The sequence below is a fragment of the Patiria miniata genome, unplaced genomic scaffold (assembly GCF_015706575.1).
Source record: "Patiria miniata isolate m_02_andy unplaced genomic scaffold, ASM1570657v1 HiC_scaffold_1, whole genome shotgun sequence".
NCBI classification, from domain to species: domain Eukaryota; kingdom Metazoa; phylum Echinodermata; class Asteroidea; order Valvatida; family Asterinidae; genus Patiria; species Patiria miniata.
The window spans coordinates 2,295,395-2,320,430 of NW_024037047.1; the positions used below are offsets into that span (position 1 = coordinate 2,295,395).

The 25,036-nt window shown below is 39.2% G+C and overlaps 1 protein-coding gene across 1 annotated transcript; it reads right to left on the reverse strand.

The window, feature by feature from the left end:
• Positions 1-7,544: 7,544 nt before the first annotated feature.
• On the reverse strand, positions 7,545-24,151 carry LOC119737612 (F-box only protein 47-like). The gene is made up of 10 exons (XM_038212112.1): positions 23,868-24,151; positions 22,659-22,825; positions 21,041-21,217; positions 20,049-20,125; positions 17,252-17,399; positions 16,073-16,273; positions 14,265-14,429; positions 9,791-9,933; positions 8,889-9,051; positions 7,545-7,811 (listed from the first exon to the last, which is right to left on the reverse strand). The coding sequence occupies exons 1-10, from the start codon at positions 23,873-23,875 to the stop codon at positions 7,705-7,707; spliced, it is 1,356 nt and encodes a 451-aa protein (XP_038068040.1). The 5' UTR covers positions 23,876-24,151; the 3' UTR covers positions 7,545-7,704.
• Positions 24,152-25,036: the final 885 nt, after the last annotated feature.

Consider the following 25,036-nt stretch of genomic DNA (forward strand, 5'->3'; position numbering starts at 1 on the left):
TATTGCAATAAAATTTCATGATATTTCGTCAGAGTATTTGCAGTACAAAAGAAACTCCGTATTTTCTCGTCATGTCAACACAGTTATTGTGAAATTGGGAACTCAAGATAAACACATTGTATTGCAATGAAATATTCTGTAATATTTCGTCATGGTATTTGACACCAAAATCTAGAATCTTGACAGGAACCGCCGAAGAATGAATGTAATGTAATTGAAGGAAATTGCAGTACAAAAGACCCTCTGTATTTTCTCGTCATGTCAACAAAGTTATTGTGAAATTGGGAACTCAAAATAGACACATTGTGTTGCAATGAAATTTCCTGTAATATTTCGTCATGGTATTTATACACAGAAATCTAGAACCGGCTTGACAGGATCCACCGAAGAATGAATGTAATATGATTTAAGGAAAATGCAGTGTGAAGGACACTCCGCATTATATCCTTATGCAACAATTTCTTACAAAAGAGGGCGCGCTTCACAAACACTGCTGACTGCGCTCCGACGTCTGGCCGTTCGAGATGCAAACACAGTTATTGTGAAATTATTGGGAACTCAAGATAAACACATTGTATTGCAATGACATTTCCTGTAATATTTCGTCATGGTATTTGACACGAAAATCTAGAATCTTGACAGGCACCGCCGAAGAATGAATGTAATATATTTGAAGGAAATTGAAGTACAAAAGACACTCTGTATTTTCTCGTCATGTCAACACAATTATTGTGAAATTGGGAACTCAAAATAGACACATTGTGTTGCAATGAAATTTCCTGTAATATTTCGTCATGGTATTTCACACCGAAAATATATGGGAATCTTTCCATCCCCATTACTTGGATCATTTCGACAACAACACAATAATTGAGGTCATCTTTATTATGCTACCCTGGGGAATGAATGTCACAGGACTCACCACGTGCATTCCTTCCTTCTGTCCCATAGCGTAACGGCGTACGTAGTAGTGGCGTTGCTTCGGTCTTGAGTAACTCCTTGATGTTGTCTGCCCACATTTTCTGCTGGTCTCCCCCTTTTGCGGCTACATAATCCATCACACCCTCAGTCCAGGATTGTGTACACTTGCGACACTACCGTTTCAGCTGACCATGAGTCAAAACCAGAGCAGTTTTCTCTTTTTGACGGCTGTAAAATACAATCTCTCTTGCTGTCAATGTCAACATAACTCTCCATGAGCTCACGCGTGCACAGCTCGGTTAGTAAGCAAGGACCTCGTGCGTGCAACAGTTGTCAAAAATCAGCACACCAGAATGTTTGTGTGAACAGCGCCCTCTAGACAAATTTTGATGAGGCCGTGTTTTTTTAAACCACATTATTTCGTTTCGGATAGGCTATTTTAAAAAAAAAAAATTTCCTTATCTAACTGAATCTAAAACTGATTTTTTTTTTAAAGGTAGGGCAGTGGCGCACCCAGGATTCGGCTTGGGGGCGGGCTCACAATTTTATGTTCAAATATACTTTTTTAGCAGTTTGATTATTTTCTTTTAAAGATGTTGCCAAAAATGTTTGGCTGCATATTTTTTTTTTCGGGGGCAGGGGAGGGCAGGACGACGGATTACTTTGAGGTTGGTGACGCCATTTACCCCCTTTTTGTACTACTCGAAAATAGGTCACATACATTATCACCAAGGTCAAATCGTGGGACTAAAAAATCCATGGACACTGGGATGCGCCACTGCAACGACCGATCAAGGGGGCCAATGGGGGTCACATGTCCCAAACACCCGGAACCAATTTCATTTTGTCAAGTGACGTCGCCATAAGGGCAGGCACTGCGTACACCGCTATCTTTTCCTAAAAACAAAATGGTTAAAGTGGTCAGAAATGTCCTCAGATTGTACCACAGAGCATCTAGAATCCAATTTTTGTTCAAGGGCCCTTAAGTGGCCCCCGTACCCTTCGCCGTAATGGTATGTTATAAACCTACCGGTACTTTTGGGGGACCAACATTTTGTTTGCCCCCCCCCCCCCACCCCAAAAAAATAGTTCTGGATCCTCGCCCTTGCGACACTGAGGTAGGGGATAACCGCCAAATCGGCCATTGAACTTTGGAAAAGGGTTTAGGGAGCTGGTTTTCAGTGGACGCTTGGGGCGCTCCCCCCCCCCCCCCACCTCACCCCCGCTTCTTCAAAAAAATATTTTATGAACAATATTTCACCCAGCGCACGCGCAATGAGAAAATGTAGCATCGATTAAAAGTACGGTAGCGTACGTCATTTGTAATTTGTACATTTGTTTTTCCATTTAAAACAACAAAAGTGCTCAAAATCTAAAGAAGGTATATGCTTACCAACTAACCTGATGAAGTTTTAGCTCGGCGAATATTGGGTATTCCGAGAAAACCTGTTTGTACGATTTCGATTTCAACTCAAAAGCTACCAAACCATCCCCGAATTGAATGCGTCTTTAGACGCATTCTTGGAAATATGGCCTTCTGTTATTTTCTTCGAAATGATAGCACGTCTGATAGAATAATTTCACAGGGAGTATAGTGTCTTAACTATCTTTAAACAAACTAACCTTCTCAACAGTAATTTTACCGGTTACCTTTTGAAATGGCTGCAAATTATGCACTCTATATTTCACAATCATCTTCACTCACCTCTTCCGGTTTAATTTCTAACACAAAAAAGGTGAGGAAAGACACTTTCCGTCCGCTTGCGCAAGTTGTACTTTTAGGGGTGCACGCCTGTAAATAGTCCAAAAATCCGTCCGCCGAGCTCTTGAATAACAGATATTCTATATTAGAGAGTATTGAGAGCCGTGGAATTGAAGACAAGTGGTACTGAACCTCTGGCCTGGACTTGGAGTTTCCAATTCTGAGCATTTTGGATGCAATCGGGCCCAAAAGTGGCGCTATTTAAGCATGTTAAGTTGTGGAGGGACTCTTTTTGAAAATGGCTACTTTTCCAGTTTGGGAAACATCGGTCGTTTTTAGGGGTATTAATTCTTCTTTGGGTGAGAATTTCTCAAAAAGTCAATGATCCACCCACCAAAAATTGAAAAGAAAATGAAAAAATGACATATTGATCATCATTTTTATCTGTAGAATCTGATGACCGGTGAGAGTTCCGAGTATTTTTAAAAAGAATTGTGAAGAGTGGGCATTTGCCATTGGTGTATTATGGGCATTTTAATACAGGGTTGCACCCTATATAGTCCATGCATGATCAGTGGTGTTTACAAAGTACGTATGAGCCATAAGTGCACACAAGACATAGGCCCTGGTGAAAATTACCCGGTAAATAGCTGTGTCAACCGCAACAACACGTATACTTTTATGTACCAGCAAGCGGATGGGGGTGGGGTGGGGGTGGGGTCCGAACCCTTTTTGCTTTGAGTAAGAAGAATTTTATTTTGGACACTAAATATATTTGCAGTGGATTCCACGTAATAATATACGTGGAAAGCTTCCATCTTTTTTTAAAAAGAAAGGAAAAACACAAAACCACACACCAAAAAAGGGGCACAATCACACAAACAAAAGAGGGGACCCCAAGCCCGAAAAATTATTTAAATGAAACATAATTGTGAATATTATTATCAAGAATTGATGAAAATAACCAATGATTATTCAGACTTTTTCTTTATTAACGGATTCAAATAAATTAAGCGCAAAGCACGAAGTTATAAAAATTACAATTATTACGACTCACAATAAATAAATTAAATAATATAAAACAAAAATCAACTTTTAGTTGATTCAAATGATTTCTCAAAACCTGTAATACTTACGTTAATGATAATATAATAATGATTGAATAAGCCGGAATTTGCGGTGACTCCGTGAAGAATAAAACTCTTTCGTTGTCGTGTGGTTCTGAAAGTTTCCTCGACAATGCAGTATGCGCTGGTCATTCTAAGACAACCAGAGCGTAATGGTCGAAACATCGAGGCCGCAGGTCAAGTTTTCAGAACCACATACAGTAAACTCGATAAGTCGAACTCTGACTAGTCAACACAACCGTTTAGTCAAACAAAGAATCCATTGCCTTCAGTAATGATATACATAAACAACCCTGCTTAACTCAAAACTCTGCTTAAGTCAAATTTTGAACCCGTTCCTTAAGGTTTGACTTATTAAGACTTCACTGTAGGCAAACTCTACAAAAGAGTTATTCCCCATGGTGTCACCGCAAATTCCACCTAAAAATAAAACGTCGGCTCATATACGTCACGCGAATGCGATTTTGAAGCGAATTTGATGTCGCGAAACATTCGCTGCGAATTTCGTCGGAGCCGAATGTGGTCAACTTTCGCGAATTCGCAACGTTGGTGGAATATGTTTTGCTGGATGTCCCTTCCAAAAGTAAATACATGTTGTTATGCTACAGAAATTGCAATTCAGAAACAAAATCTACTTGTTTTGTGGCGAAACTTGGATACTGCAACTATTAATGATGGTGATGATGATGAAAACAATAAGGATCCAGAAATAAAACGAAAGAATCTTACTTGTTATCCCTCGGGCAGCAAATTATGGTGGAAACTGGTCATAACACTTATTTTGCCTACTACACTTTACCAAAATAACGTGTTAAACATAGATTAGCTACATATCTCAACTTGCTCAGTACTAACTGCAATTTTTTTTTATATAGAGCGAATCAAAAAGAAAGTGACAGCATTAGAAAAATATGCGGCTCACTCAATGGCAAAAAAATTCCGAGGGATAAATATGATGTTATGGACTAGCAACCGTGAGCATTTCACTAAATTTGCGTACTCTATTCCCAGGTTATGATTTTGATAACAAGTTCACGAAATTCAATTGTCCACCACAGATCATTCAACGTTCTACAGGGCGAGTACAAAAAAGCGAAACCCAAACCTCAACACATATATTTCATATTTTTTTAAAAAGTAACACCAATATAACGACTGGAAAGCCAATTTCATAAACTACTTTTATATGAAAAAAAAATGCTTTAACTGCTCAATCCATCATCATTTAAATGCAACGACCCTTTAAAAAAACATCTTTTTTTGCAAAAAAAAAAAATGCGATTTTAAGAATCATCATCACAATTGTCTTCCAACATCACAAGCGAGAAAAAAATCAGTTCTAAAAGTTTTAAATATTCAACAACGTGCTTTGGAAGGTCCGTCTTTTGCCAAAAAAAAGGGGATTTTATAAATCATATTGTTTGCCTAAGCAGGCTTGTTAATAATTAGTTTGTACTACAGTTGTTGACAGTTGTAGATAGAATTATTCTGTGTCATTTTATTGTTGTTCCAAACAATCAGAATACAAACTGAATTTTTTTTTTGAAGGAACATGTTTTAGGGTCATGGGCTGGCGTTTATGTGGTGATATTCTTTAAACGGATTGAGCAATTTCAGTATTTTTTTTGCATCTAAAAGTTATTTCTGAATTTGGCTTTCCAGTCATAATTATTTTTGGTGCTACATGTTTTTTTTTTTTATATATATATATGAAATTTATTTTTGGGGTTCGGGTTCCACTTTTTTGTTTTTACTCACCCTGCACGAACTGATGAATACCGATTAAATGCAATGAAACATGGACGTTTTCCCACCTCTACGAATGAACAAAACTTGCAAGGAAAAAGAGTCAGAAATTGCCATCAATGTTTAAAAAAAAAAAGTTGATGACGTTCCTCATTTCAAAACACAAGATCTGGCAGTAAAACTGTTTGACTCAAATGAATAAAATCTCATTTGTATTTGAATGTCTGTGTGCAATCTGTGATTTTTACTCACTTACCCAATAGCATTCCTTGGACAGCATTAAAGCTATAGTCCATCATTTGTAATGTGTGCATTTTGTTCGTTTGAAGCAACAAAAGAGTTCAAAATCTAATGAAGGATACTGAGCAACTAACCTGATGAAGTTTCAGCTAAGCTTCAGCTGTACATTCCGAGAAAAACAGCATTCTAAGATCTCAATTTCAAATCAAAAGTTACTGAATCATGTTTTGAATTGTTTTGAATACGCGACGTAGCGCACTGATCCGACGAATTATAACAACCGCGCGCGCGTGTGCGTCGTTCCAATACTTGTGCGCGCTGCGCTGAATAACAAAACGAACTACTAATTTAAATTTTCCTACGGTGCTTCTTAAGAATCACCGTTGGAAATGCCTTCTTTCGTTGATTACTTCAAAATGACAGCTTCCCAGAAAGAATAATTTCACAGGGAGTTTAGTTCCCTTACTATCTTTCAACCAAGTTTGTTTTTCAACAATAATTACGCCAGTTACTTTTCGGATGGCTGTAAATGATGGACTATAGCTTTAAAAATGTATATGGCATGCATAACTTCTGATGGCATGGGTGCATTTTGTAAAATATAATTCAGATGAGTGGAAGAACATGCTCTTTTGAGGCATACTTCATTGGTGTATCACATGTGATTGCTTTTGTAGGAAAAATAGTGATGCAGGTCAATTTCTTTTTGACTAACCCTGTATAAGTAATGTATCCTAAAAATCTATGAAAATGTCTTTTATGTTTTGTTTTTTAAAGGAGAGAAAGAAACCAACAACCGTTGATGCTTCCAAAATCCCTTCACGTTTCTCATCAGAGAATTCACTTTAACAAGGAACCCACTTCTTAAATTTTGTCGGAAACTATTCAGTTAGCTTAAGACTCTGAAAAAAACAACCACCATATTTCCAACTTTACTATTATTACTTTAATAAATAACCATGGCATACAGGAATGGTGCAAGTATATATTATTTGAACGATAGATTAAAAATATTTAATAGATAATCTATTATGAATATGCAATAATTTCAATATGAATTTAATTTTTTTTTTTTACCCATCAGTGCTACTGATGTCGCACTCAACGTTGTTTTCAATAAATATATCGTCTTGAGAGTTTAATGGGGTAAAGTTTCTTAAAATTCAACCTCACTTGTGAATAAACTATGAAACAATAGAACTTTTACTGACTTACAGATATTAACACCCTTTATTCCAGGTTTTGAAGACATACTTGGCCCACAAAAGGAAAAAAGAGACTTGGGAGAAAGTAATTAATAGAGTAAGATGGCTATTGTGTCCAACTTATTATTATGATGTGATGTATCTCAAGCCATCAATATATTATATATTATATATTTCAAGATCGTTTATTTAAAATAGTTTAACTTGGGGACAAATAAAAGAGTAGAAGTACTAGCACTTGTAAATGTATGCCCTTTGAGGGGAAAAGGCCTCAGGTTATCTTCAACACAAAGGGTTTTCTTCAACACAAAGATATAGCTTTCTTTCTCTCGATTTGACTTTTCCCACTAACCCATCATATCATCTTTTCACCCTGGCCAGATCCCCCCTCCCAAAAAAAAATAATTAAAAAAATTGAATTAAATTAAATAAGAAAATAAAATAAAATAAAATAAAACAAAAAGAACTAAACTAAAACAAAACAAAATAAAAACAAATTAAAATAAAGTCAAGTAAAAAAAAAGTAAAATAAAATCAAGTAGAATAAAATAGAATAAAAGAAAAACAATATAATATAAAAATAAAATACAAATTAAAAAAAATAATAATTAAAACACATAGATAAGTCTGCAATATAATTAAGTCCACTGGGCCTCCATGAGATACTATTGCATTAGTTCGTCCTTTGTAGGACAGGTTTGCAGTAAACTAAAATCCCTGAAACGAAAAACAAATATGAAATTGGATCTTACATTCCAAGAGTTCAGGAGTGCTGTGCCGTTTGGGTGTTGAACAACTGCTGCATCATTGCCTGCATGAAGTCAGCCTGAGCCATGGCTACGTGGTGTAGCTGAAACTGCATGCGAGTCACTGCAGGGTGGACAAGGCAATTATACATGTGGGCTTTGCCGGGTTTTAAAGAGGTTGTGGAATGCTCGAAGACATTTCCGTCATTTTTCGGGTATATGTAGCCTAAGGTGTGTTGAAATCAAAACGACTATTGTTTCTGTCATAAAATGAGTACAAAAGGTACTTGTGAGAGCTGTTTTTCAAGTCCTGTCATGCCTGTTTCGACCCGAACGTACAATTTGTGTAAAAGTCGTCGTTGCGGGCAGCAAACAAAACACAGTAAATCGTGACGTAATAAACAGGACTCCCGATGCAGAGTAGCATAAACGAGTCCTGTTTATTACGTCACGATTGACTGTGTTTTGTTTGCTGCCCGCAACGACGACTTTTACACAAATTGCACGTTCGGGTCGAAACAGGACCTGAAAAATAGCTCTCAAAAGTACCCTTTGTACTCATTTCATGACAGAAACAATAGTCGTTTTTATTTTATTTTAATCACACCTTAGGCTACATATACCCAAAAAATGACGGAAATGTTTTCGAGCATTCCACAACCTCTTTAAACAAGTACGTTTCCAACCGGCAAGGGGCCTGAAAGAGGATAATGACGCGAGCCGAAGGCAATTGCTATTTTCCGCGACCAGGCCCCTACGCAGTTTTATAAATAAATCCATAATTCATAAATACTATTTATGCAAGTTCAAAATCTGGTAGAAAGGATAATTATGGCCCATTTGGAAACAACAGTGTCAGCAAAAGAGTTGCGGAAATGGTAGTCCATCTTGGGAAAACAAATGGAGTGGGGGGGGGGGGCCTCCTCCCTTATTTTAGAAAAAAAAAAAAACAGACGAGAAACTAAATGTATTATTTTAATTGGCTTTAGAAAACATTTCGCTCAACCCCCTACGTAAAAGTACACAGTGTTTCGTAGAACAAATCAGAATTTTTTTGAAGAAAAAACACATTTGTTCAGTCCCTTTTGTCCCTTTATAATTTATGGAGATCGATTGGGGGGGGGGGGGGGTGCTGTCATAAACACCCCCTTCATGTGGTCTGCCTGTGGAATCAATTAAACATCCCTCCCTTCTACTGTACCTTCCTCTTCCGGTGAATACATCAAAGCAATGATGAAGTCTTTATACGTTGCGGTGACGGAAGCCAGGAAGCTCTTGATGTCTTGAGCCGTCTTCATCATACCACACAGCTGCTGGACCACCTTGATGAGCCATGACATGTGCAAGCCTTCATCATACAAGACCTAGTTGCAAACATACGTACAATCTCAACTGCTGGTCTTGAGGGCTTAAGTGGTTTACCTTTGCTTGTTCAATAATAAGGGAATAAATGTGTGCTGCGGAGGTTTTTATCACTCTGTTTAAGACCACTTAGAGTCTGGGTGCTGATAATTACCCGAGCCGAAGGCGAGGGTAATTATCAGCACCCAGACTCTAAGTGGTCTTAAACAGAGTGATAAATACCGACGGAGCACATATTTATTCCCATTCATAAATACCTTTTCGGTAAAAAAAAATCATATAATTCGTTCAAAACATCCCGATTTTGTTCAACAAATTCACTTTATGCTTTTTGAAACATCCCTCTTGCAAAATAATGGAGTGTTCAGCTGGCGAGTAAGATGTAAACAACCCTTTTATGGAGATTGACGCGCGCGTATCATGTTCTGCGCGATGTCGCGCAGAACGCACCTGGGGCGTTGCGTTTTGAATTTAGAACTATAAAATTCTGACTCCCTGGTAGTGTTGCGCATGCCTACGTGAGGATTGTGAACGTTCAACCAATGAAACGATAAGAGGCACTGGATTTTTAGGAGTCCACATTTTATTGTGACACTGGAAAAGTGTTTAAGACCAGCTAGCCATGTCTTTATCATCCGTTTAAGACCGGCCACGTGACGGGCTCTCGACCAATAGGAATGCGTAAACTGTCTTAGGTATTTATGAATGTTAATTAATGATTCAAGATGAGTTTGTAATTACCACAGAGAAGGCTACAACAATGCTTCCTAGTTCATTCATCTTGCCGTTGATGGCCTTGCTACCAAGCACCTTCAGCGCCATGGGCTCACCACACAGGATCAGCAATCGGGCAACGTTCTCTATCAGCCACTCATCTGGACACCCTATGTGCATAGACATAAAGAATGGACATTGTAGATGGCCATATCAAATGTGACCGGCTCCACAAAAAAGGGTATTATGTCGCAAAAAGTGAAATTGAGTTATATACATGGTTGGAAAGCCCACAATTTAAGCTTTCATTTGGTATATAATAGAATTCCATAGTCCCGCCCGTTCTGGAAAATATATGACATATTTGCATATATTAATTATTTCCTTTGAGTTGAAATTACACAACTGAGAAAACAGACGTTGAAATAGCTGGCTTTGTTGTAGAAGAACAGAACGATGCACACAAAATGGTTGTTTTTTCCCAGTTTGTTCATCAAAATCAACATTTCTGTGAATGAAACCTGAAGCTGTAGGTATTAAAGATGTCATTCAAGACAAAAAATGAAAATCAAATTTTGATGAAATGTTCACCCTCTCAATGTTGAGCCAGCCATTACACAATAATGCTCAGTGCGACTTTTTTTTACCCTTTTTTGTGGAGCCGGTCACAAATGAAAGATACTTCTGTAAGAAATGGTTCTAGGAGTAATACCCCTTGTTCTTTTCCAACCTTTTTTGTTGTTGATAATTTTTTGAATGAATAAGATTGTCACTTCAGTATTCCTAAAATTAACAGAAATTGGCAATTATTTATTTTATTCCACAAACTGGACAAAATTAACCACACATTTTAAATTCAACTTAAACCATTGGGAACCCCCAAAATAAAAACTTTCACACTAAATGCCCTCATATTCTTGTTATTTAAACTTTTTTTTAGATTCTAAACGCAGATCAAGTTCTAATCATGATAAAAATGAACAACAGAACCTCAACCTTTGAAAAAGTACTTTTGAAGAAATTCATTTCATTGAATTTCTGTGACAATGCAAAAAAATAAATTGTCAATGTTTACAAACCCAGAGACATTCGTACCAAAATGTCAATAGAGGGCGCCATTTGCATCCCAAAACTGAAGTAAAACTTTCAGCCAATTACAATATTGTGCATGCATAGAAAGCAAGTTTGGCTGCTCTGTGTGAAAATGTCTGCACAAATGCCGTGAGAATTTTCTGGCAAAAACTAGGCAATGATTTAAAGCTATAGTCCATCATTTGCAGCCATCCGAAAAGTAACTGGCGTAATTATTGTTGAAAAACAAACTTGGTTGAAAGATAGTAAGGGGACTAAACTCCCTGTGAAATAATTCTTTCTGGGAAGCTGTCATTTTGAAGTAATCAACGAAAGAAGGCATTTCCAACGGTGATTCTTAAGAAGCACTGTAGGAAAATTTAAATTAGTAGTTCGTTTTGTTATTCAGTGCAGCGTGCACAAGTATTGGAACGACGCACACGCGCGCGCGGTTGCTATAATTCGTCGGATCAGTGCGCGACGTCGCGTATAGCTGCAATTCAAAACAATTCAAAACATGATTCAGTAACTTTTGATTTGAAATTGAGATCTTAGAATGCTGTTTTTCTCGGAATATACAGCTGAAGCTGAGCTGAAACTTCATCAGGTTAGTTGCTCAGTATCCTTCATTAGTTTTTGAACTCTTCTGTTGCTTCAAACGAACAAAATACTCAAATTACAAATGATGGACTGTAGCTTTAAAACAATTAAAGGTTGTACTTTCAGTTGCAGTACTCCTGCGACCAAGCCCTTCATTGTGTGATACATAATGACAGTGTATATATACACTGGCTATGAAAAATGAGATTTCATTTCTCTGAGTTGTGGAACAAAAAAGTAGAAAAAGGTAGGAATTTCAAGGAAAAAAGTAGGAAAAGTAGGAGCAAGGTGAAAAAAACTGAGGAAAAGACTAGGAATACTTGAAAGTTGTGGAACTGGTTGTTGTAGCCATGTAGCCAGGATTTTTTCTAGAGGGGGGGCAAAACACATTCTCGATTTATCAGTTTTAGAGGGGGGCAGGGACATTTTGCCCCCCCCCCAACTCATTAAATTTACACCACTTTGTCTTCGCGCCTCTTTTTCTTTTCTTTTCTTTCTTTTTTTTGCTTCCTTTTTTTTTTTTTTTTTTTGCTTTTCCAGGGGGGGGGGGGGGGCAAATGCCCCCCTTGCCCCCCCCCCCTCACGACGCCCATGGTTGTAGCCTTACAGCCCACCTTTAGGGCAGTGGCGTAGCTACAATTTTTTTTATTACAGGGGCCAGGGGTAACCAGCTTGTTATGCTGGGGCACCAAGGGCGGACCCAACAACATTTCCCCTTAATTTCAAGGGCACTGACTGGCCAGGCAAGTGCTACAAATTTAAAGAGGTTGTGGAATGCTCGAAGACATTCCCGTCATTTTTCGGGTATATGTAGCCTAAGGTGTGATGAAATAAAAACGACTATTGTTTCTGTCATAAAATGAGTACAAAAGGTACTTTTGAGAGCTGTTTTTCAAGTCCTGTCATGCCTGTTTTGACCCGAACGTGCAATTTGTGTAAAAGTCGTTGTTGCGGGCAGCTAACAAAACACAGTAAATCGTGACGTAATAAACAGGACTCCCGATGCAGAGTAGCATAAACGAGTCCTGTTTATTACGTCACGATTTACTGTGTTTTGTTTGCTGCCCGCAACGACGACTTTTACACAAATTGCACGCTCGGGTCGAAACAGGACCTGAAAAATTCAAAAGTAACCTTTGTACTCATTTCATGACAGAAACAATAGTCGTTTTTATTTCATCACACCTTAGGCTACATATACCAAAAAAACTGACGGAAATGTCTTCGAGCATTCCACAACCTCTTTAAAATGAAGAGGGGCTGGGGGTGGGGCTGGACCTGTATTGATGCCAGACGTTTTTTTTTATTTTATAGATGACAGAATTTGCCCTTTTTCGTATCAAGTTATTCACATTTCCGTAAAGCCAGAGGGTCAATGGAAATAAACAAGTCATCTTCATTCATCTTCTGTTTTGTATATTAAACTTAAAAGGATTCATTCAAAAGACAAATGCTTGACAAGCGGCAAATTTCGGGGTTTTTTTTTTGGGGGGGGAGGCACCTGGGGGGCATTGAGAATTTGTGGGGGACATATTGCACACAGGTCCCTACAAATATCCCCCTTGGCTATGCCACTGAGTACAAAAGGTACTTTTGAGAGCTGTTTTTCAAGTCCTGTCATGCCTGTTTTGACCCGAACGTGCAATTTGTGTAAAAGTCGTTGTTGCGGGCAGCAAACAAAACACAGTAAATCGTGACGTAATAAACAGGACTCCCGATGCAGAGTAGCATAAACGAGTCCTGTTTATTACGTCACGATTTACTGTGTTTTGTTTGCTGCCCGCAACGACGACTTTTACACAAATTGCACGTTCGGGTCGAAACAGGACCTGAAAAATTCAAAAGTAACCTTTGTACTCATTTCATGACAGAAACAATAGTCGTTTTTATTTCATCACACCTTAGGCTACATATACCAAAAAAACTGACGGAAATGTCTTCGAGCATTCCACAACCTCTTTAAAATGAAGAGGGGCTGGGGGTGGGGCTGGACCTGTATTGATGCCAGACGTTTTTTTTTATTTTATAGATGACAGAATTTGCCCTTTTTCGTATCAAGTTATTCACATTTCCGTAAAGCCAGAGGGTCAATGGAAATAAACAAGTCATCTTCATTCCTCTTCTGTTTTGTATATTAAACTTAAAAGGATTCATTCAAAAGACAAATGCTTGACAAGCGGCAAATTTCGGGGTTTTTTTTTTGGGGGGGGGGGAGGCACCTGGGGGGCATTGAGAATTTGTGGGGGACATATTGCACACAGGTCCCTACAAATATCCCCCTTGGCTATGCCACTGCTTTCAACTTTATCAACTTAAAGCTACAGTCCATCATTTGTAATTTGTGCATTTTGTTCGTTTGAAGCAACAAAAGAGTTCAAAATCCAATGAAGGATACTAAGCAACTAACCTGATAAAGTTTCAGCTAAGCTTCAGATGTACATTCCGAGAAAAACAGCATTCTAAGATCTCAATTTCAAATCAAAAGTTACTGAATCATGTTTTGAATTGCAGCTATACGCGACGTCGCGCACTGATCCGACGAATTATAACAACCGCGCGCGCGTGTGCGTCGTTCCAATACTTGTGCGCGCTGCGCTGAATAACAAAACGAACTACTAATTTAAATTTCCTACGGTGCTTCTTAAGAATCACTGTTGGAAATGCCTTCTTTCGTTGATTACTTCAAAATGGCAGCTTCCCAGAAAGAATAATTTCACAGGGAGTTTAGTTCCCTTACTATCTTTCAACCAAGTTTGTTTTTCAACAATAATTACGCCAGTTACTTTTCGGATGGCTGCAAATGATGGACTCTACCTTTAAACATTCCTACCTGTTAGTTCTTCTAGCACGCTGATGACATCATCATCACTCCACTCTCTGTGGTTGACCAGAGCTTTGAGAGCCATGGCAATCTCACCCAGAGGAGCGATGGTGCTAGATCGGGTCTGCCTGTCACCGACGGACGTCTCCCGCATACAATCCCAGAACACGGCATCTGAAACCAAAAAAGGATATGACAGCTTCAGGCAGGGCTTCGATTTGTTAACCAAATTATTTCAAAGACTTTGAATTTGGTACATGAGAAGTTCAATGTTTGGAGCAACGTTTCATTCAGGCGCGGTTCTATGGGGGGGCTAGGGGGGGCTGTAGCCCCCCAAAATTTTTGTCTAGCCCCCCCAAAATAAATTCCTTAAAAAAAAATTTGCATTGGCAAAAAGAAGGATTGTGATGTACATGCGAACGGTCTCCCCCTAAAGAAGAAATAGCCGTGACAAGGGTGCATTAGTTAATATAGTGTTAATGATTTTAGGATTTTATTGGCGCTCCCCATTGAAAATATGGCATGAGCCCCCCCCCCCCCCCCCCCTTTGATTTTCGGAGGCCTAAGTGTCTGGAAAAAATAACCGGTCAACATTTCAGCACGCCTCCCTGAAAAAATTCTGGATCCACCGTGCTAGCCCCCCCCCCAAAATATTGGTTCTAGAACCGCGCCTGGTTTCATTATAAACTTGACTGTTGTGGTAATATATCTCCATCTCTTGTCAATGGAAATTCATTGCATAATTTTTACCCGTCTGACTGCACTGAGTTGTTCACAATACAATGTATTTGATTCATCGCGACTCTGGCTGGAGGGCATTGCAGGCAGGACATTTGAGAAGATAAGCCTCTGTACTAATGACGTCACACTTTGTTTACGTGTGTGCTAATTTTTCAATGGTGCTCAGTGGACTAGTGGGCCCCCACATAGGAAAGTGCATGTGTATTAACAAAATGTGACGTCATTAGAACACAGGCTTATTGTACCATTTAGGATTAGGCCCTAGCTGGGATTTTTGTGGAGGGGCGAAGCACACCCCAGCCCTGGACAAATTAAAAAAGCATGGCTGGGGGCTGGACATCCTTTGATGCCTGGTGACACTGTTCAAGACCTGTATTTGTGCTATATTTACATCTGTACTGTATTCACATAATGTGTACATAAAGCTCTACTTTAGGCCTCTTTCCATCAGCTCTATTGTTCCGCATAATTATGTTAAAATAACAGTAAATATTGACTTTGACCCTGTTCTTTTTTTTTTTTTTTTTTTTGGTCTTTCTTTTATCTTCCTTTTTATGCTCTTTCGCCCCCCACACACCCTTGTGCCGCCCACGTAATTTTTTTTTCCTAGGAGGGTTAGGGGCAATGTCATTAATAATTCAGTTTTTCCTTTGAATCATTGCAAGACTTAGGTTCTCGTTCTATTTTCCCCTTAATTTAAAATTATCTCAGCAATAAATTTGGAGAAGAGAAATAGCTGATGAAAATGAGCAGCGACGACGTGGATTCGAACCAGGGATCTTTGTATCCATAGCTCATCTCGCTATCCACTAGGCTACTGTGTGGTAGCTCGACGACAACCGTTCTTTAAAATGCTTTAATGTATTGTAACTAGTTGAGTAACAATGCTGTTGATGTCATTGTCCGTTCTCATTGATAAACAAGAATTATTCATGACATTGCCCCTAACCCTCCTAGGAATAAAAATTACGCGTGCCGCCCATAAGCTCAAGATGACCAAGTCCGAACCCAGAAGCAAAATTGTCTCAAGCACTGTAGTGAAGCTTACCCCTCCCCCTGGTTAAATATATACTCACCAGTACCCGGGCAGAGAGGTCCATACAACAAATACAGCAACCTAGCCTGGTGCACCATGGGAAACGGTTTCAGGATAAAATGCAGCCACATGGACAAGTCTTCCATGGTCTTGCACTGGTCCAGGAGAACGTGGCGGAAGAATCGCCGAGTTTTGATCTCGACGGCTGGGTTGGAGCCTGGATTGCCGGACAGCATTATCACTGGCAAAAAAATGACAAATATCAAAAAATGTGAAATATTTTCAACATTTTTATTTTGTATAATCACCAGAGGCATGGTAATAATTTTGATCTCCTTGTGTTTGTACAGAGCCCAGGTTTTGATTAGAATAACTTGAGCAGGTGATGAAAGATCACTCTGTGTGGTTTTGGAGAAAGTTGCTATCAGGACAGCATTAGATTTATGTTGAGGGCAACAACGGGAGAACGTTTCAGAAAGTGGTGGACACAATTTCTTTAGCATTCAAAGGTGGGCAGGCATGTCATGTCAAGTCTGTGTGCTGAAAATTTGCATTTATAAGTGAATTTCGAAGCGAATGTTTTTAACTCTTTCAGTGCCAAACTCGTACATGTACGAGGTATATTTGTTAGTACAAAAGCGCTAACCTCGTACATGTGCGAGGTAATGTTCGTAAATGTTCGTACTTAAAATTGCCAAACCTCGCACATGTACGAGGTAGAGTAAATACGTTATCAAAAGGGGGCGCCCTTCGCTCTTTCTAATGGTACCATTTTCATGCATGTACGACCTGTATTTATTTTTTCATTCGAGTTCTTGCGAGAGGGCGCAGCACTAAATCTCGTATTTTCTGCAAAAAGTGCGCAATTCCCCTGTGTTCAGGCCAGTGTTTCAGGGTGTATCACTATGTTTGTGACTTATTTTGACTTTCCAATATATCAAGGATTACATACCAGAGAGCAACAACAACAAATTTAGTGAGTAAAACTTATTTACTTTTTTTTTTTTACAGAATTTTGAACAATTAACAAAAATGCTCGAAGTTGGGCACTTTAGAGTTAAACTTTTCAAATTTCGCGGGCACTGAGAGAGTTAAAATGACGTCACATTTCTTACGCATTCACATTTCAAAGAACTGACCTTATATCATGGCTTGAACAAAACCAATTACCAACTTGCAACAAAGTGCAGATCAACGGGGGTTTTCCGGCCGTACTTACATATTTTGCTGATCATGCTCTGGTTCTCGCTGATGGTGATGTACGCCCTCAGACACTCTCGCTCCTCCCATCCCCGCGTGAATGTGCTCAGCAGGTTGCCATAGCAGCTTAGCGCCTGACAGGTGAATGACCTGTGGACACACTGCAGCTGTATTCAAAAAAAAAAAAAAGGAATCAAACAGGCAAAAAAAAAAGTCTCCGGTTTCTGGTATGCGCGCGCGTCGCCGTAGCCATGCGCGTCGGCAAAATGAAAAAGTTGTTTTTTAAATGAAAGATGATGTCTCAAAACTGCCAAACTCACTGGTGTGACTTGAATCCTGCTGCTGCACAATTGTAACGTGTTTTTAGATTGGGTTATGGTCGAGAATAAGCTTTATGTGGCCTCTCTGGACTCCCATATATTTGAACTAAGTTTAGTCGGGCACCATTTGCAGTCATCAGCCGACATTTGAAGCAAAAAAAATCAGGTAAAAAAAAAAAAAAAGCCGCGTTGCCGCACCACTTTTAGGGCAAGCTCCATACCAGAAACCGGAGACTTTTTTTGTGTGGCCAAACAGGCAAGTCATTTTCTTTATGATTCAGTGCTTTTTTGCTACAGTTTTTACGGCTGTCCATTTTCCAATAATTTAGTATTCCACTACTCGAATCTGCATTTCACCTAGAGTTGTAGTCGTCACCCAGAGTTGTAGTCGAGACCATCACAAGACCAGCTCAATAATAATAATAATAATAATAACTGTATTTATATAGCGCTTTTTGCCAGAGGATACAAAGCGCTGGGGGAGAATGCAACCAAAGCCAGATATATGAAGTATATGAACATATGAGACCCATTATGTAGCACCTTTTTGCTAGGTGCCGCGGCGCATAATTGCTGCCACTGCCAGAAACACCGGGGCAAACCCCTCCTCTTAGTGACAAGTGTTACTGGGTTCTTTAACGTGCATTACACAACACACGGGACCTACGGCTTTACGTCCCATCCGAAGGACGAAGCAATAATGGTAAAGTGCCTTGCTCAGGAGCGCAAGCACCATGTTCCCACGGTCAGGATTTGAACCCGTGTACCACGGCACACGAGTCGAACACCGTAACCATTGGACCACAGCGCCCCACATGACCAGCTCAAGACCATTCACAAAGACCAGCCACAAGTAACAGGGCACGAACAATAACAAACGAATGCCTTTGTTGGAATTCATTTGCTTGTGACTAATTGAACTGAGACTGGGCGTCTTGTGATGGTCTTGTTGTGATGGTCTTGTCAAGGTTTTGCAGGGCTCAACTACAACACTGGCTTTCACCGAATATGCGCATATTCAAAACTCTCTGCAACTGCATGCTGCACTGGTGAAAATTTGCACGAAGACGGCGCTAGTTAAAAGTGTAAATGGCTTTAAAGGGAATATACATCATTTGCTTTTGCTGTAATTTTCAGAAATGGATGGACTTGGGGGGTTGGAAATATATAGCAAATATAGTTACACTGACTTTTTTGAGGTTTTGGGTTCAAAAATGCTATAAAAACCAAGAAAAACAATCATTTTCCTGTAATCTGGTTCCCTGACTCCATTGAAGAAGAAACGGAGCAGTATATACATTGGGGAATTGTAAGGTCAGGGAACCAGTCTAGCTGGCTTGTACCCGTTCATAGTGTGTGTAATTGATTGCAAACAAGTGCGATGGTCAATTGGGGCCAGTATTTGAAAAAAAAGCCAGTTTTTTCCAACGCTGATCGGCCGATCAGCGTTGGAAATTGGTACAAAAATAGCACTTTTCTTGAAAATGACAGTATACCAGATGCCATGATTTTACAGGATGCTTTACACTGTCATTCACTAACAGTCCAGCAAGGTATTTCAAAATGATTTGGTAGTTTTATTTTTTGATGTTTGCAAATGTTGTATTTTCCCTTTAACCTCTATAAAGGATGTGAACGATGAAGTTCCATTGACACAAAAAAGTTACCATCAACAAAAAAATCAGGGTGGCACCTAGACAATAAAGCGCAGCAACTTTATGATAGCATCACAGTCGTGTGTTTCTGAACGTATTTTTTTTTTTTAATATTCAAACTGGCAAAAGCTATTCAAATATTTGGTATATGATCGAGAATTCAGGTAATCGTCATATTCAGAACCCTTAAAGTTTTGAGTATTTTTGATCTGTGATTAAATATTTCAGTTCAGTTGATTCAAATTCTACCTCCAAAAACTTGTTAGAAATTTGTTTAAAGACATAGTCCATCATTTGTAATTTGTGCATTTTGTTCGTTTGAAGCAACAAAAGTGTTCAAAATCTAATGAAGGATACTGAACAACTAACCTGATGAAGTTTCAGCTCAGCTTCAGCTGTATATTCCGAGAAAAACAGCATTCTAGGATCTCAGTTTCAAATCAAAAGTTGCTAAATCATGTTTTGAATTGTTTTGAATTGCAGCTTTACGCAATGTCGCGCACTGATTCGTCGCGCGACGAATTAAAGCAACCGCGCGCGCCTGTGCGTCGTGCCAATGCTTGCGCGCGCTGCGCCGAACAACAAAACGAACTACTAATTTAAATTTTCCTACGGTGCTTCTTAAGACGCACCGTTGGAAATGCCTTCTTTCGTTGATTTCTTCAAAATGAGAGCTTGCCAGAAAGAATAATTTCACAGAGAGTTTAGTACCCTTACTATCTTTCAACCAGTATGTTTTTCAACAATAATTACGCCAGTTACTTTTTTGGATAGCTGCAAATGATGGACTCTGGCTTTAAAAAAGCTAAAACAGAGGTTGACAGTAAAAGCTCTTGTTCACCTGAGATACGATGAACTCCACAGTTTTCAGTCGCTCCCTGGTCGGGAATAGGCAAGTAGTTCTCTTCAGCAACAGACCTAATTGTAGTTAACAACGGAAGATCTGAATTTTTATTTGTTGCATTCAAAAACTGATTTTTCATAGAATTGTAGGTTTGTGTTTGATGCTCTATGATTTTAAGCTCAAAGGTAATAACACTTTATTTGCTTTTGCTGTAATTTTCAGAAATAGAATTGGAACTGGGGATTTGTATTTTAGGGCCTATAGCAAAATGATCTGTTTAAAGTTTTGTGTTCATAGCTTCTGGAAAAACTAAGACAAAATGCGGTTCTTGTAGTCTGCGTGGTTCCCTGATGCTACTTCAAACGGACCACTTTATTGACGTCGGGGAATTGTCAGGTCAGGGAACCAGACTAGCTGGTATAATTGCACCCGTTCACAGATTGAAACTGATTCCAAATAAAATGTGGACTAAATAAATTTGGTACATTGGGGGCAGTATTTGAAAAAAAGTCAGGTTTTTTTGTCAACGATGGTCGACCAAAATGTGACTAAATTATGGTCTAAATCGTTAGCATCCTCAAATCTATTTTAACAAAGAGTTGATTCTTCAGACAATTAATAAACTTCAATGCAAAACACCTAATCCTTTTTTTCCTGGCAACTAAAACTATTACGTTAATTCACAAACCACAATAAGAAATTTCGCCCCCTCCCCCCCGAAAGTTTGCTAACTAGTCCTTATTCATGAGTGGAGTGTTTTCACGAGTGACCCTTTTTTTAACGCTGCGTGGACATCTTTAATTGAAGAGCCGCACCTTTTGTCTGATAGTGTCTGCTTTGAAGAGCGCACCACCCATGGAAAGATGGTGTACAGCCCCCCCCCCCCCTTTTTTATTTAATTTTATGTAGCCCGGGTGATGTAGAGTATATTCTGTCTTTGTTTGGGGAAAATTGTCAAGCCGAAAGGACGATGATTTTTTTGGACTTACCAACATTCTTGAAGTGGTTCACTAGATTGTTGCAGACGGCTCGCTTGGAGGCAGTCCTCCTGGAGGGCGCTGTTTGCCTCAACTGCAGTCTCTTCAGTCCAGATGTGCTCTGGGTGTACTCAATTATGACGTCGCGGAAAGCTTTGGATGTGACGCTCAGGAAACCAAGATCCTCAACTGGTGGGAAAAGTCAAAATAACGATTGAAGGAGTAGGTCAGCGCCAGACTGGGGCCTTGAGTGCAGAAAACAACATGCAAAACAAATTCAGGCCAACTTTACGCACTCTTTAGCTGCCTAAATTCTCCAAAATGTTCATGAGGCAAAGACAAGGCCCTGAGTATTTCAACATCGGCCAAGCTTGAGGTCTGAATTTTCATTTTTAAAGGAGACTTTTCTTCAATATTTTACACCTGAGAGTGACACGAATTAGGCCAAAAAAAAAAAGTCTCCGGTTTCTGGTATGCGCGCGCGTCGCCGTAGCCATGCGCGTCGGCAAAATGAAAAAGGTTTTTTTTTCAATGAAAGATGATGTCTCAAAACCGCCAAACTCACTGGTTTGACTGGAATCCTGCTGCTGCACAATTTTAACGTGTTTTTGGATGGGGTTATGATCGAGAATAAGCTCTATGGCCTCTCTGGACTCCCATATATTTGCACTAAGTTTAGGCGGGCACCATTTGCAGTCATCAGGCGACATTTGAGGCAAAAAAAATCAGGTAAAAAAAAAAAGCCGCGTCGTCGCACCACTTTTTGGGCAAGCTCCATACCGGAAACCGGAGACTTTTTTTTTTGGCCTTAAGTCTCTTTTTTTTTAGTCAAACATTTTGTCTTTTTATGATCTTCCAGCAAATTTCTGTCAGCGAGCGTAACAACTCATTTGAACAGAAAAATCTGCTTCCGATTACATGGCATTTGAAAGTAGGGTAGGTAGATAGGGAATTTCTTTTTTGGGGGCAATTATTTTTGTGTACGTTCATATGGAGGCGTCTGCGTGTAGTCAAGAGAAAAAATGTAGTAGCCTAACTAATGGTTTTGGGTGTTTTTTTCCTCAATTTTCCCAGGCAAAAAATTAAGGTAGGGGCCATGGGCGTGGCCAGCATTTTTTCTAGAGGGGTGGGGGGCTATTCATATTCTCGATTTTAATTTTTCAGGGGTGGGCAAGAACCCCCCAAAAAACCCATTAAACTAAAAGCAATATGACTTCGCGCCTCCTTTTCTTTCTTTTTTTCTTCTTTTTTTGTGCTTTACAGGGGAGAAATGCTCCCTTGTCCCCCTCCCTCGCGACGCCCATGGTAGGGGCTCTCAGAATAGGGAAACTGGAAGCAGAACTCTGTTTTATTGGCCTTTTACAGTCAAAAAAATGGAAAAATCATCTTGGTCAATCCGCCACCTTGAAGAATAAAAACAAAACAAAAAAGGCTGCCTCCTCTCTTTTTTCTAGAAGCCCAGATAAGAAACAATATTTATTTGCTTGGCCTTATAAAACACTGTTTACAGGGGACAGGGCATTCAATATCAACATAATAATGGGAAAAATTCAACTGACATTAGAATCTGTCCTAGTAAAAACAAAATGCCTAGTATTAAGTTGTGAAAAAAAGAAAAACAATCACTTACTTCTCAAGGTGTTTAAAATATGATACATCAACTCAGTCGGAAGAAGTGCAAAAAAGCCAAGGGGGTCGGACTGAACACACCATGACATACGGCTATGGTAGTCCTTGTTCTCAAGACGGACGCTCCTTCTGCATGCCCGAGTTGTTATTTGTGTGGAAGTTGCGTTACTGTAAATAAAACAAAGATCATACGATGGTTTAATGATTTAGTCTTTAAATTAAAAGTAGGCCTCTCCCAAATGGCAGTTACTTTAACTTATATAAGCAGCAGAGGTATTTTGGCCAAAGAAAGAGTAGGCCTTAGCACCATTTCTGTTTTAGTGTTGTTGCTAATGCTATGGTCATGATGGTCAAATAGTCAACCCAATGATTCTCTGAACTTTATTTCCCTGAAAAAAATCTTCCAGAGCCATGAATCAGAAAGTAAGAAAATAGAAATGTTAGGAAAAGTTTGCTTTGTCATGTTGTTCAAAATGTCTCATTTACATGTAAGGGCCTAAACATGCCCATTTCAACAGGCTGAACAAGCATGATGTAGGCCTATATAACTATTACTTCTTTTTTTTAGGCCTAATTATAATAGACCCAACTCTGTCATCTGTTACTGTGTTACCTTAGCCGGCCTAACTTTACAAATCCTACAAAACAAATGCGTATCATGCATATTGCATGACAACATGTGGGCCATTATTTTGCCTAGAACAAATCTCGGCCGAGTAACTAATTTGATGATATCAAAATATTAGCCTACTTGGCCGACGAGAGCCTATGGCTATGCCTGCTAAATCCAATGTTAATTCCAATGGCAATGCTTCATTTACAAATGATTTCCTAACATGTCTAAGTTATGTTTAGGCCTACAATGACGTCATGAATGTTTAGGCCTACTGAACACAAAACCAAGTGCCCCCCCCCCCCATACACTCAACATGCCCAACGAAACTTCCAAGCCGCGTCATACTCTGAATATAGGCCTAGGCCCTAGGCCTAGGGGGCCTACTACTACTACTAGTTGCTAGTGGTATGCCTAGTAGTAGTAGCCTACAGTCATGACAGTCAAGTACGTACGTTGAACATGTACAATTTCTGTACAATGAATGAACCAGTAACATGGGAATACTACAGCATAGGCCTAGGGCTAGGCTACGTGAATAACCGTAGTTTCTCACGCATAGCCATAGGAACGTTCTCAGCATGCTCAGTGACTCACCGATGCATCGCAAAATACGACCAGGGAAACACAGGAATCGCCAGGAAAAGCACTAAAATGTCACCGCAAATGAACACAGCCGGGACTGCAATTTAACACGAAACAAATGACGACTAAAATAAAACAGAAACGTCGAGATGAACAGCAAGTATCCCATCGACTATTTACTGCGCACCCGTCCTACGTGCAGTTTTACGCGAGTGTGATGCGTTGTGTACAAAAAGTGTACGTCAGCTGCTTCACTTTTTGGGGCATTTAAATCTTCCCGCCAAAATGTAGACAAACTTTTTCCCGCCATTTCTTATGCGTGTCGTCTGCGTGCAGGATGACTCTGGGCCTTACAAATTTAAACTGAAAGCACAAACGTTTTTATTGTTTGAACAATAGATTTCCTTCATTTACTAGTAATTCAGGATGGGTTTTGGGAGAATTTTAGAATCTCTTATTAATTTTTTTTGAGGGGGGGTGCAAATTGTTGTCTTGTATAAATAACAACACATAATTAAACCACCGCATACAAAATTACAAAATACTGACAATGATTTTTTTCTAAACTACTTGAGGAAAATTAATTAGCTATCAATGTGGGGTTTTAAGTATTTCTTAATTTTTCACAGAGGATAATTATGACGTTTTGAATATGCATCATACACTTTTTTAAGGGACCGCATGAAATCAGCTCTAAGTAATAATCGTTACGAAAGAAAAACGGAAATCAAACGAACTATGTTTAATTTTATTACATTCAATGTACAACTACAATTCTTGACAGAAGTAAACGTTGTCCATACACGTACCCCTCAAAACTTCTCGTTTAATTTGTACAAAAGATGTTGTATGATGAAACTTCTACGCTTCTTACACGCGCACCTTTCTTTGTGTTTCTTAGTTTTAAATTTCCCTTTTTTCTCTCTCAAAATATCTCGAAATTTCTGAGAGCGACACGTTGCATAGCCACGCGTGGCATGCATATTATGCACACGGCCAAATGTCACATAAACTACAGGAAAAGACGTGGCAAGTTTTGTCCAATCATCTCGAACCAAGCTGCCAACTTGGCAAACATAACCCAATCAAAATCATTGTTGTAAAAATAATGGCATTTTCCAAGACCTAAAGATCGAGATCTGCGATTTGCTGTAATTTCTTAAGGCCAGAATCATACGTTT